Below are 13,929 nucleotides of genomic sequence, written 5' to 3'. Positions count from 1 at the left end.
AACAAGGTGAACAGAATAAGAGGCAAAAGGTGGGTGTGGCTGGATGACCACACGTCTGATAACATGGGGGTGTAGCCTAATATGTTAATGTGCTGTGTTGTTGGGGTGTGGCCTAATATGCTAATGAGTTTCTGCTGTTGGGTGTGTGTGGCCTATTATGTTAATGAGTTCCTGCTGGGCTTTTTCTACCAAAAAAGCCCTGCTTATATTTAATACAAGAGCTATACAGATGCCCTACTGCCCGGGTCAGGGTAGGGAACAAGGGCAGTTGGGGTACTTTCCTTAGACAAAGGTGTTAAACCCCCTGTTGTTCAATTTATATATAAATGATATCAGACCTTGTCTCCTGAGGAACGATTTCCTTCTCCCATATTTATCTAAGTGCAAAGTTCCGATCCTCTTGTATGCAGACGATACAGTGATAAAGTGGGACTCCATAAAATGATTTTTAAAAACTGAGGATTACTGCAAGCGTGAAGGTCTGATTATTAATGCAGTAAAATCTAAGGTCTGAATATTCAGTAAAAGGAAAAGAGCAAAAACCTTTAGATGGCATATAGCAGGCCAACCTATGGAAAAGTTAATTTAAATACTTGGGAGTTCATTTTGATGCATCCCTTTCATGGAAGCCACATTTGGACTTGGCAAGGATTATTGCCCTAAGAACAGGGAGAACAATTGTAAAATATTATTATACAGCAGGTGGTGAATTTGTCTCCTCAGCTATAAAGGTGTATAATGCCAAAGTAATAAATCAGTACTTATATGGTGTGGAAATTTGGATAGATGCTGTCTCTGAGAGAATGGATTCTATTCAATATGACTTTTAGCAGTGCATATTGGCTACCCCCAGATGTGTTTCGGGCATAGCATTGAGAGCTAAATTGGGCAAATCATCGATGGAGGCCAAGACATGGATTAAAGCATCCCTTTTAAATATTAAGACTTTAAAATCTGAGTGAGGGTCTACCTCCTTGGACTTTTACAAGCAGATGCATATGGGATCAACTACTGGAAAAGAAAATGAAATGTATAGGTATAACAAACAATATGGTGAAGATCATGGAGACCAAAGAAATTATTAGACGAATTAAATTGTGTGTTAAGAAATTGGATATTAACAGGACATCTGTCAGGGCTCACAGGGTACTCACAGTGTCTTATTTGGGCATTTCCCTTCTGATGTGACTGCTGAAGTAGTTTTATCAGTTGACAATACCAAAGCTCAGAAGAGCTTTTACTCTGGCCAGAATGAATTCTCTTCCTTCGGCAGTCTTGGAGGGCAGATATTAAAAAGTGCCATATGCAAATAGAGTATCTATATGCTCACTTGAAACAATAGAGCATATAATTATGGAGCATCCTATATTTAATGAACTGAGGACCAGTTTAATTACTCCTTTATTCCAAATGATGGAAAGGTCTAACGATGCACCCGATAGTACAAGGGCACAGGTGACTTGTTTATTATTGGATACAAATTATTGTGTTACTCTTTCTGTGGCAAAATTTGTAGGGGCAATAATCAAACAGCAGAAGAAGAATTTCAAGTAAGGGATTAATTTATTTTATTTTACTATTTTATTTTTTGCTTAAGGCTATAGCTGTATGAGCAGTAATAGATTATAGGTAGGTAGGTAGGTAGGTAGGTAGATAGATAGATATGCCTTTGCAATTATCGATAAAGTGCTTTTGCAGTCATAAAGTGTCTTTACAATATAGTTGCCAACTGACCACATTAGGTTAGTGGTGATGCCATCAAGGAGCATGCAGAAGAACATACTGCCAAGGTAGCTGTTTTCCTGGTGTCACAATCCACCCTCCATTATTTAGATGGTTATGCCTGGCTGTAGCACTGTTCCTTGGAACATCCAACCAAGCGCAAGCTTAGCAGGATGCGTCCATCAAGCTGGCATTGTAGTAAAAGTTGGTGCCTAATACATAGCTAGATTTGAGTCCAGTGTCACCTTAGAGACCAACAAGATTTTCGGGGTATAAGCTCTTCAGATCTGATAAAGGGAGCTTTGGATCACGTAAGCTCATACCCTCATATTTATCGTGTTGGTCTCTAAGGTGCTACGGGGCTCACTATTGGCTTTTCTACTGCAAACCAACCTGGCTGAGGATCAAGTTGCCTGTTGCTCCACTGTTGGGAATCCCTGTTATGGCAGGGATCTGTGGAAGTGCTCCTGTCCAGCTCCTGCTTGTTTGAATGGGGCTTCTGCAGCTGACTGCATCTGTGCTTATGAAAGTGCAGTGTGTCCATTATTTCATTTGACTTATGTCCCCCCCCCCTTGGCTTCTTGGTGCATTCAGAAGATACCTGTAAATGTTTGCCGTCACGGTCAAAGACATTAAAAGCTGACTGGCAGGTCTTGAATGAAAACAACCCCAAGCAACTCGTTTCAATTACTGATTTGAAACAAAGCCTCCCAGGAAACTAAATAGCCCCAAAGGTGAACATATTTCCCTTGTTTGTTTGGTTTTCCCCTAAGCCTCATTTTCTTTGTCGTGGAACTGAATAGGATTTATAAATGAAATATTCTTTATCTTTGTGTTAAATGTTTTGCAGGACAAAACTGCCCCCCCCCCATCTTCCAACTTAATCAGCAACTGCTCTGGTGCCTATTGGATTTTTAAAATGTTTCTACTTCACTGTGTACCCAGGGGGAGCATGAAACGCACACCATCCCAAATGAAGCAGTGTAATCACATTTGTCCCTTACTTTAATCGGCTCTTCCTTTGTGTGTAAGCAGATATCTTGTGAATGCACCTGAAAAAAGGCCATAGAGGGAGCCAAAATACTGTTTAGTGTTCTTTCCTCTGCAAACACACATTGTGCAAGCCATGTTAATCCTAAATGGAAAGCTTTGCTAGCTTCAAGGCCTCCTGTATTTTGTAACATTAAGTCCAGAAGCTCCAGTCTAAAAATTAATGTAAACTAAGGCAACTCCATCCATTTCATTGTATCTGTGGGAGGTACTCCTGTCAATATTTATGTTGCCTGTACATTCCTGGAGGCAAGGGGGAAAGGACGCAGGTCTGGAAGAATGGCATAGGCTTTTGAGGTGGCGTGGGAGTATCAGCAGAACCGTACAAGCTCTGAGAGCTGCCAGGCATTTTTGGAAGTGTGCTCTGCAACTTGGAGAGGGGGAATTCATAATTTTAAAGAGGAGAGGCCTAGAGACTCAGATTTTCTTCGGAGCTCTGGCCCCAGGACGGAAACTCGATTTTAAACTTTATCTTTTAATGTTAATTCTGTTTAATTTGTTTGTCCTATTTAAATTCTAATGTTTTATTGTTATTATGTTGTTGATTTAAACGTTGACCAGTGTTCCCTCGAAGCTGAGTTAGTGTGAGCTAGCTCACAGGTTTTTTAGCCTCCAGCTCACAAATTTTTGTCTTAGCCCAGGAAGGATGGCTCCAGAGCAAACTAATTTATGCAGTATTTATTTATTTATTTATTAATCAAATTTATACCCCGCCCTCCCCCGTAGGGCTCAGGGCGGCTTACAAGGCAAGAAATCTTGCAACAATAAAAACATCCTATACATTTAAAACATACTATACAATTTAAAACCTTGTAGCCAAATCACTCGCACACAACTTTAATGCCAGGAGCTCACAAAGTAGAATTTCTGCTCACAAGACTCTACCAGAGGGAACACTTGTGACCCACCCTGAGCCCACTTGTAGGGGGGATATAAGTCCCATAAATCAAATCAGTTTTGGAAGAATAGCTCGATCCCATCAAATCTCAGAAGCGAAGCAGGGTCAGCCCTGGCTAGTATTTGGATGGGCGACCTCCAAGGAATACCAGGGGTGTGATGCAGAGGCAGGCAGTGGCAAACCACCTCTGAAACATCTCTTGCCTTAAAAACAAGTCCAGCTTACCACCTAGTGGTGCACAATGCTAAAAGAGGCAGAACTTCTGGCTGCCACACATTTTTAAGATCTGGCTATACTACACACGCTGCCATATGATAATTAATTAATTAGCCTTGGAAGGAGGCTGGGGGTGGTGGCTGTGGTTAAGTGATAGAACATCTGGTTTGCATGCAGAAGATCCAAAATCCAGTTCCTGACATCTCCAGTTAAAAAGATCAAGCAGTAGGTGGGAGACCTCTATCTGATACCAACTGTTGCCAGTCTGAGTAGACAATAGGCCTTAATGGTCTGACTCCATATTGTGTTACCTCACGTGTTCATAGAACATCATGTGTTCATAGAACATCCTGCTCTTCTAATTCTAAGTGTGTGCCAACAGGTAGTTAGTACCAAAACTGGATCTGCACTCCTCTATCAAAGACCCCAATATCCATACCTTCTCCTCAGTCAAAGAAGGATGAGGTGCTTGACCCACTGACAACTCAGGCAACTCATTGACACTAGCCATATTTATAAAGCTTTTTCAGTGTTTAACCCACTTCCACATCTCTTATTGCAGTGCTTAACAACAACAACAACAACAGTGGGAGGGCTTCTACTATCCTGGCCCCACTGCTGGACCTCCTGATGGTACCTGGTATTTTTGGCCACTGCATGACAGAGTGTTGGACTGGATGGGCCATTGGCCTGATCCAACATTGGCTTCTCTTATGTTCTTGTGTTCTTAACCCTGCTAGGCAGGCCACTGTTACTATCTATATGTTGTAGATGTCAGGCTGAGGCTTTCTGATTACTTGAGCCACCTCACGGGTTGCTCTGAGTCTAAAATGGAGGAGTGGAGAATCTTGTACACTGCCCAAAGCTCCTTGAAGGACAAGATAAAAATTGAATAGGTCAAGGGTTAACTTACTGTCACTCATCTGCTTGCTGGGCCCACAGATTTTCTGCTGGCCTAGTGTTATGTAGTGTACCTAGTTTCATGTCTTGGTCTAGCCTCATCCAAACTGCAGTCTAGCTGCCCCTTGCTCCCATTAAATACTGAAGCCTGTGGCCAGCTACAGAATGCGGCTGCTAAGTTGTGAGCAAAAGACGAGTTACATATGTTTATTCTTTAATATTTCTTGTTCCTTTAAAAAAGGAATATAACCACAACACAAGTAGGATGGGGAGTGTTCAAGAGATGAACACATGATGAAGCTGCCTTATACTGAGTCAGCCCATTGGTTTATCAAGCTCAGTATCATCTACTTCGATTGGTAGTGGCTCTCCAGCAGTTTTGTAGAGGTTATTCACAGCATATAATTTTTTTTAACTGGAAGTGCCAGGGATTGAACTTGGGATCTTCTGCATGCAAAACAGTTGCTCTATTAATAAGCCATGGTCCTGTCCCTACCATGAGTAAAAGAAATGAGTTAAGGCTACAATACAACAACCACCTGCAGAGGATTGCTCCTACTTACACCAGTGCCATGAATGATTAAACTGGCATTCTGACAGTATGTTTTCTCTACAGTCGCAGTAAATTAATATGACACTATAGAAAATAATGGAATATCAGGAGCCATGAGATAGAACAGGTTTATTTGCTTCGATTTTCAGTCTGCTTTTTCTTTCTGGTCTAGTGTCAGCCCTTTTGCAGTAATCATATGATACTTTTACAGCGCACAGTTGAATGGCAACCCTTATGTTGTGAGACACCATGGCAGCTAATAATTCCATGATGCAGAGCTTTAATCATACAAAGCCCTTCACATACATAATCACCGTAATCTTTTGCAACCCTATGAAGTAGGTCAGTATTATTTCCCCGGTATTTTTGTTATTGTCCCTGCAGATTTTGTGTGTGTGTGTGTGTGTGTGTGTGTGGTCTGAAATGGGCAAGAAGTGATGCACTTATGGTAACTTTTATTCAGTTGTTGTCAGTTTCTTTTTCTTTTTTTGTATTTTTGGTATTTTTTATATGTGCATGTTAGTGTGTGTGCACCTGGAAGTCATGGCTGACCCCTACTGGGGGCCTGGAGGATATTCAAAGAGATGGCTGAATAAAGCCTGCTTCCACCTCCCGACGGCTGGGAGAACGGATTAAATAAGATTAAATAATGTTCCATTGCCAATTGCAGTGGAGAAGGCAGGAATACGTAACCATTTTCCACCAGCAGCTTCCCCTGACTTCCTTTTCCCCAGCTCTTTTTCATCCCGCAGTGTTTCAGAGGCAGGTGTGCAGTAAACATGGTAGGTGGCAGTAAACTTGGGGGGCAGCAACTTGAGGGGAAGGTTTGAGAGGAAGGAGCTGTCAGAGAAAGGGGTTAAGCACCCCCTGTCAAGCCCCCCCCCCAAGCTTTCAGTGGAGAAAGGACTGCCAAATCAATGTAGAAAGGCTGCCAAACAAATGTTTCAGGTGACTACAGTGTAATATGTTGCTTGGCCATCAGTCACTAGGCCAAACCAGCTATCTCAGTGATTCTCATACAACAGTGCATAATATAGCTATTCAGGGGTCAGTATTGGATGACCCTCAGTGTTCTCCTAGTAATAGGGCCATAGGAGGGGGTAGGTCTATGGGGTACAAAATTCCAGGGGTCTAGGGAGCTGACCAAGGTGCCCGTGAGGGGCAGTAGTAGCACCCCTGTTCTAATGGAGCACCTTGTCTGTTCTGTTCTGCATGTGAGGGCCAAATGTGATGTGGCCAGTTGATGGAATCTTTGCCTGGGCCCCTGAGATTACTCTTGGTAGATCAGCCAATAAAAGGATATATTGCTGACTGAGAGCCAGTTTGATGTATTGGTTAGGAATGTGGAGAGAATCTGGGAGAACTGGGTTTGAATCCCCACTTCTCCACATGCAGCTGCTAGCATGGCCTTGGATCAGTCATGGCTCTCTCAGAGCTGTTCTATCACAAGCAGTTCTTGAAAGAGCTCCCTCAGCCTCACCTACCTCACAGGGTATCTGTTGTGGGGAGGGGAAGGGAAAGGAGATTGTAAGCCACTCTGAGACTCCTTCAGGTAGTAAAGGGCAGGGTATAAATCCAATCTCCTCCTCTTCTTTTTCTAATAAAGTACATGGAAACTCACTGGTAGACATATTTGGTCTTGTCCATTTGTTCATTTTCTTGCTGGGTTAGAGGTTAAGAGCTGGTTTCAGAGTGCAATTGTGAGCAGTAGATCTATGAACATAAGAAGAGCCATGCTGGATCTGACCAGTGGTCTGCCTAGTCTGGCATCTTGTTTTTCACACAACAGCCACCCAGTTGCCCTTCGGGGGGGGGGGAGCAGGGCACAGAGGCCCAGGCTTCTCCCTGATGTTGCTTCCCAGCACAGGTGTTCAGATGCAGAGCTTCCCTTTAGTTATCATGGCATAAGATCTTCCTAGGTGAGCATTGCCTGCATTGACTTGCAGTGGTTCTCAAGGCTCTTTCACATCACCTACCACCTGATCCTTCTAGATGGAGATGCCCATAAGTTCTGTGCACAAAGCTGATGCTCTACCACTGAGGCATAGCCCCAGCCTGTCACAGACAGTGACCTGAAGAAACTTGAATTGTCATTCTATCTACATGTGCTAGGGACATGAATGACATAGAATTGTCATTCTATCTACATGTGCTAGGGACATGAATGCTGAACATATTGGAACTTACTTTTGAGTTAACAGGCATAGGGTTGAGCTGTCTGGCTTGCATTCTTGCCCCTTCTACTGTGAATGTCCATCTTACCCTTGGCTTTCATCCAGGCATTTGATAGAACATCTTTGATTTCATCATCGAAGTAAACAAAACCTCAACAAAACTGCCATATATATGTTCTGTCCAGCAGAACAAAAATTATGTTGGGCCAGCAATTTAAGCTTGCCTGTTGTCTGTTTTGCATATATGTGTGTGTGTGCGCATTCAAGAGAACCTGCTAGAAGATGAGTTAGACAGAAATATTGCCACTTTTCTTTTAAGAATGAGGGCTATATATCATCTGGTAAGAGTGACTGATGGGAAATAATGCTTATGGCCCAGACTAAAAATACCACAAAGATCAAGCAGGTGACCTCAACACCAAGCTCTGAAAGTGTGCGTTGTGTTGTTGGAAATACCAGTGCTGAGGCCAGCAATAGTAGAAGAGTTGGTTTTTACTCCCTGCTTTTCTCTACCATAAGGAGTCTCAAAGCAGCTTACAATAGTCTTCCCTTCCTCTCCCCTCATCAGGCATCTTGTGAGGGAGGCGGGGCTGAGAGAGTTCTGTGAGAACGGTGACTGGCCCAAGGTCACCCAGCAGGCTTCATGTGGAGGAGTGGTTCTCGAGATTAGAGGAGTAGTTCTCCAGATTAGAGTCTGCCACTCTTAACTGTTACACCACACTGGCTGTATACCATGGAACTGGCTGTATACCATGGAACTTATACTGCATTATCAGAAGTGTTAATTGTTACAAAAAGTAGGATCCTTGTCTTGTAGATAAAGGACATAGCGCTGTTTCTGTGTTTTCCAGTAGCCTGATGTCTGGCTCGGCTTTTGCTGTGACTCTTGCTAAGTGGTTCTCTGTTAATGTGCAGAACACGTGCCTGGATGTCAGTATATGTGCATTTCTCCTTTCCGTCATGCTTCATTGTTTGTATGGTGAACAGACTGGGGTTCAAGGCTCCAGTCAATGAACTTTATCTGGTGAATTTGGGGCAGTCACCCATTCATAACCTAACCTAACCCAACCCATATGGTATTTGGGAGATAAAGTGTTCCACGAGAGAGGGAAGCATACAGATTTATTTACTTATTTATTTACAGAATTCATGCCCCGTCTTTCTGCCCTTATCAGGGCCACTAAAATGGATAACAGATTAAAAACGTATATAATAAAAACACTGTAAAAACCAAATTAAAACACATCATTAAAGCAATTAAAATAAAAAATAGAATACACATACAAAAACCTCAAAAACAATTAAAACGTAGGGCAGAATCAGTGAGGGAATGCCAGACAAAACAAAAAGTCTTTCCCTGCTGGCAGAAGGTGGCAACAGAAGGGGACAGATGAGTCTCCCTGAAGAGAGAGTTCCAGAGTCTGTTGCAATGACTGAGAAGGTCTTCTCCTTTGTTGCCACTAGGGGTGTGTATTCGGTATTTACCGAGCCGAATAAATACCCGAATAATGCCTTTTTGGCATTTTTCAGTTATTTATTAAGTCGAATACCAAATCAGAGCATCTATTCAGTAGCTGATTAGAGATTCTCGAATACTATTTGACTCCATTATACCCTATAGGGCCATTATAGTCAATGGGAAATCTCTTAAGGTTTCATTTAAGTGGTTGGGAGGGGGGTGTTTGAGGTAGAGGCACCAAATTTGCAGTCTAGCTGCTGGAGCCTCTCCCCAAAAGAACTCCCAAGTTTCAAAAAGATTGGACCGGGGGGGTCCAATTCTGTGGGCACCCAAAGAGTCCATAGGGTACAATGGAGCTGAATATATTCGGTATTACCGAATATTTTCCAAATCCAAATACAATGCTGATACTGGTATTCAGAAATATTCAGGAATGCTGAATAAACTGATCTCTTTTATTCCTGAATGGGGGGGGGGATGACAATTTCCCCCCTTGCACACCCCTAGTTGCCACCTATCTAATCTCAGAATGTGATAGTTAAGTTCATTACACAAATTATTTTCAACTACAAGTTACTGGAAAAATCTAGGTTGTGGGAGATGTGGTTTCCCTTAACATGTACTTTGTAAGCCTATTGATTTTAGCGTGCTGTCAGGAGGGTAGTTCTGCTTAGGATGACCCTGTTAAGGTCACTCTTTTGTAGGTGCAGGAGGCAGAATAGTGTGGTTTTTTCATGTTTACAATTGTATGATTGCAATCATGATTTTTAAAAGAAAACAATGAGCAGTTGCTTTTACTGCAAAGAATAATAATGCTGTCCTAAGAAGACTTACACCCCTCTAAGCCAAGTGCCTTCAATGGACTTAGAAGGATTTAGCTCTGTTTAGGATGACACTGTAACTTCCTTCCTTGCAAGGAACAACAATTCAGCAGCTGACGGCTGGTTCAAAAATGCTATGGCCACACTAGTGTACAGGAAACAACTAATTAAGGTGGTGAGCAGAAATATTTGAAGCAAAGAAGAAAATTTAAATGGGCAATTGCAAAGAGAAGTGTGATCTTTGATGAACAGAACTTAACTCTTGAATAAATATTTATCAGAGAATTGCTTATGGAGGGACAGCAACATATCCCCATGTGGAATTACCTTTCTGTATTCCAGATGAATGAAGAAAAACAATGCCTCAGTTTAAGTGCAACCATAATGGCAGAAATATCATATTTTATCAGAGCAATCTGTAACAGAGCTATACCCAGTCCATTGAAGTCTATGGGCTTAGAAGGGTGCAACTCTGTTTAGTGTGGTGCTGTAAATATTCTATAAGTTCTTAAATCTTGAGAGTTCTTTAACAGATATTGGTGTTTGCACATGTTTTGATCTGGGTGAAAAAGCAGTCTTTCTGATGTGAAAAATTAAACTGCCCTGACTATATTGAATTAGGATGGTAAGGGTCTATATATACAGTAGTGCTATTATACAGGTAGACCTTATCTTCTCTAAATCAGACCTTTAAATGGTGTCTAACGTTGAGTTGTATTCATTTTATTCTTTTATTCATTTTAACTAATTGGGGGTGGTGGTATTTTTCTTGTAGGCATTTTATATCTTCAGTATGGAGATGAAACTAAGCAACTAAAGATGCCCAATGAGATCACAAGCACAGACACCATCCGCGCCCTCTTTGTAAGTGCCTTTCCACAGCAGCTGACCATGAAAATGCTGGAGTCCCCCAGTGTGGCCATATACATCAAGGATGAGAGCAGAAATATCTATTATGAGTTAAATGATGTAAGGTAGGTGAAAATATGTACAGCTTTGTTTGGGTTTGCTTATTTTATGAATTCAGTGCTCTTCGATGGAAACATTAAAAAATAAAGCAAATCAGTACTGTGGAAATTTCATTGATGTTGAAGTGGGTGGGACGTGGGGTTGGCAACTGCATGGAGGGGGGGAATGTCCTGTCCTTTGAATAGAGGTTTAATGGTATGTCATTTACCAGAGGCTGTGATTTACCCCCATGCCATGAAAAGATTCAGCTGCCCATTTCCTCCCATTAAGCCTCTGTTAAAGGGACAGGACATTTTTCTCCAGGTCTATTGATAATCCTAGAAGAATAGGGAGCCCCTGTTCTGTTCTTTTACATCTCCATATTGTTAAAAATTATTTTTATGTATTGTGAATTAAAGCCCATACATCCCACACTCTCAGCTGTACAAGTCCTAAGGTGGCTTCCAGCAAAAATGTAAACAGTGCACCGACATGAGCAACAGAATGAAAGACCAGCTACTTGGCAAAATGTAATTTCTCATCTGCCCTGCTCTCATGTCGAATTTCCCAATATAAGAAAAAAGCTTCAGCATTTACTTGGCGGGGAAGACTGGAAAGATGTTGTTTTGAATGATATGGTGATGCAGAGGAACACAAAGCTTGAGAATGCTTGTACTTCTTCCCACTGCTACAGTGAAGTGGACCAAGAATCAGTTCAGGTTACAAAATATTCTTAATTCCCTGGGCCCTAACTTAATAGTAAATAATAGTGGTGATATTGTAACTGTTCCCTGACAGCTGTTAGGACATTCTCCTGAGAAGAGAGCACAGGTAGTTTGAAAGGATTGTTAGAGGTACTGCTGACCTATGCAACAAGGACTGTTTTCCTTTTCCTATTTTAGGAAGTTGCGTTAAAAGAAAAGGCAATCAATATTTTAATACCAGTAGTACAACTTCTAGTTTTTATATATTACCATTATTTATTTATAATTTAGATGTATGGATCACCCAGTCCCTGAGTACTCAGGACTCTGAGCGATAAACAACAATAAACAACAAACAACAATAAACAACAATAAAAATACATAAAATACATATTATAATAAAACACTTCCAACTATTTAAATAAATGTGTTAAAACAATTATCGGATGGCGCTAATACATCAGATTTCAGAATGTGTCATCACCATGTGGGAGAGGTGGGAGGAAGCAAAAAAGGGGGGGAAGGGGAGGGGAGGGGAGTGCCAGCCGGATGGTGCCCGTCGCTGTCCTCAACCAAAAGCCTGGCAGAACATCTCTGCCTTACAGGCCCTGCAGAACTGCATCAGGTCCCACAGGACACAGGTGTCATTTGGCAGAGAGTTCCACCAGGTAGGAGCCAGGGCTGAAAAAGTCCTGGCTGTGGTCAAGGACAGCCTTTTGGGCCAGGGGTCACCAATAAATTGTTCTCAGCAGAGCATATCAGATAATCTGAAATAGTGAGTAGAAGGTTAATTTGGGACACAAGAGCTCTGTACTCCTTGGGCATGACCTTCCCGGGACAGCCTTAGGGAAAAAATACTCCAAGCCTTCTGTACACAGATGAAACAGGAAGCCCTTTTAATAACAGGATTATAATTGACAATTAATGCAACACCTCTAAGCTTTCATTGTAAGAATACTTGCTAGGCAAGATAAATACTGTTGAAATCAGTGGAACTTACTTCTGAGTAACTCTCCTTGCAAATAATTGTGCATACAGTAGTACAATCCTAAACAGAGAGCTACAACCTTTTAATCCAGTTGATTTCAATAGATTTAGAATGGTGTGACACTGTTAAGGATTGCACTGCAAGCTTATCTTCTTGCGCTATCTTAGAAAACAAGATTGGACATTTGGTGTGAGAGTCCTGAAAGCCTCTGATGTGAAAAGAAGAGAATAAGTGATAACATAATATCTGTCCATGACTTCTGGGCGATGGGCATGTTTAATAATTAGCATCCCAATTCTTTATTCTGACAAGTTACCAAAAGCAAATGATCGTAGCCATTTCAGTTACCATAAATAAAATAACAGCCTGTTCAGAAAGTTTTATGGGGCTGTACCTTTCATCACGTGCTGTGTGGCCACTGATTTTTATCAGCCAGTTCTTCCATACCATGCTGTTCTATTGACAGCTGAGAAGGAAAGTCCAGTGTTGGGTGTGTCAGTATATGAACATGCAAAGGTGCCTTTACTGAGCCATTCAGTTTGTCCATATCACCCAATGTCTAGTCTGTTTAGTGGCAGCACTTGAAGGCTTTGGGCCAAAGTCTTTCCCAGACCTGCTGCCACAGGTGGCTTTTAACATGAATTGAACATGGGACCTCATGCATGCTAAAGAATGCACACTTACCACTGCATGATGGCTCCACCTTGATTACTGTCCACCTTAGCATTATCTCCTTTCTGGGCCATGAAGGTGCTGCTGAGGGAAGTAAACATAACACAAGGTTGCTATTTTGCCAACGGGACCAGAAGGAAGCAGCAACGAATTCCCTCAGGTGAACATTTTGTTTTGATTGATCTTGGGAAATCTTTCTGAATGCATACAGATGAAGTCATCCCTACAAGGTTTTTTTTTTTTTTAAGGACAGTAGAGAAGGGTTCTAGACTTTCTCACCTCTTTCCTGGATGTGCTACTTTTTTCTAATTGCAAGACGTGTTTTTACATGGAATACTATTCAAAAATAGTGGTGTTTATCCTTCCTTTAGCTGGGGGAGTTTCCTCCAGCCTAAGGAGCCTACTTCCAACTTAATGGAAGAGACACTTAAGCCGGGGGAAACTCCTGAGACAGGAGGAAGACTTTGGGCTTGGGCCAGTGGAGCGGTAGAATACATGCTAGTAGATCCCCCCCCACACACACACACACATTCTGAAACAGTAGACACCTCAGGGCTTGACCACCTCACTCCACTGCTTGCATAGGTTTATTCTGAAACATTTCTGTCATGCCTTTCCTAACGAGACCCCAAGGTGGCAAACTGTAGATCTTTAGAATCATCTTATGTAAAACTTGCCAGGTCACAAAACATACCGATCGCTCATATACACAGAAATTTCAGGACAGTACCCTGTGAAACAAAAAATCTTCCTTTCTAAAAACCAATAATGATGAGATCCTATGAATCTCTAGAGCAGGGGTCCCTGAACTTCTTGAGCCTGTG

At 41.9% G+C, this 13,929-nt stretch overlaps 1 protein-coding gene across 1 annotated transcript in view; it reads left to right on the top strand.

Annotated features, from left to right (window-relative positions):
- The window catches only part of KIAA1217 (KIAA1217 ortholog), a 144,175-nt gene that overhangs the window by 15,487 nt on the left and 114,759 nt on the right, over positions 1-13,929 (top strand). Inside the window, 1 exon segment of the mRNA XM_015414301.1 lies at positions 10,569-10,767. Within this exon segment, the coding sequence (XP_015269787.1) occupies positions 10,569-10,767 (199 nt within the window).

The sequence above is a fragment of the Gekko japonicus genome, unplaced genomic scaffold (genome assembly GCF_001447785.1).
Source record: "Gekko japonicus isolate JY-2015 unplaced genomic scaffold, Gekko_japonicus_V1.1 scaffold80, whole genome shotgun sequence".
Classification (NCBI taxonomy): Eukaryota; Metazoa; Chordata; class Lepidosauria; order Squamata; family Gekkonidae; genus Gekko; species Gekko japonicus.
This window is presented reverse-complemented; position numbering and strand designations above follow the sequence as displayed.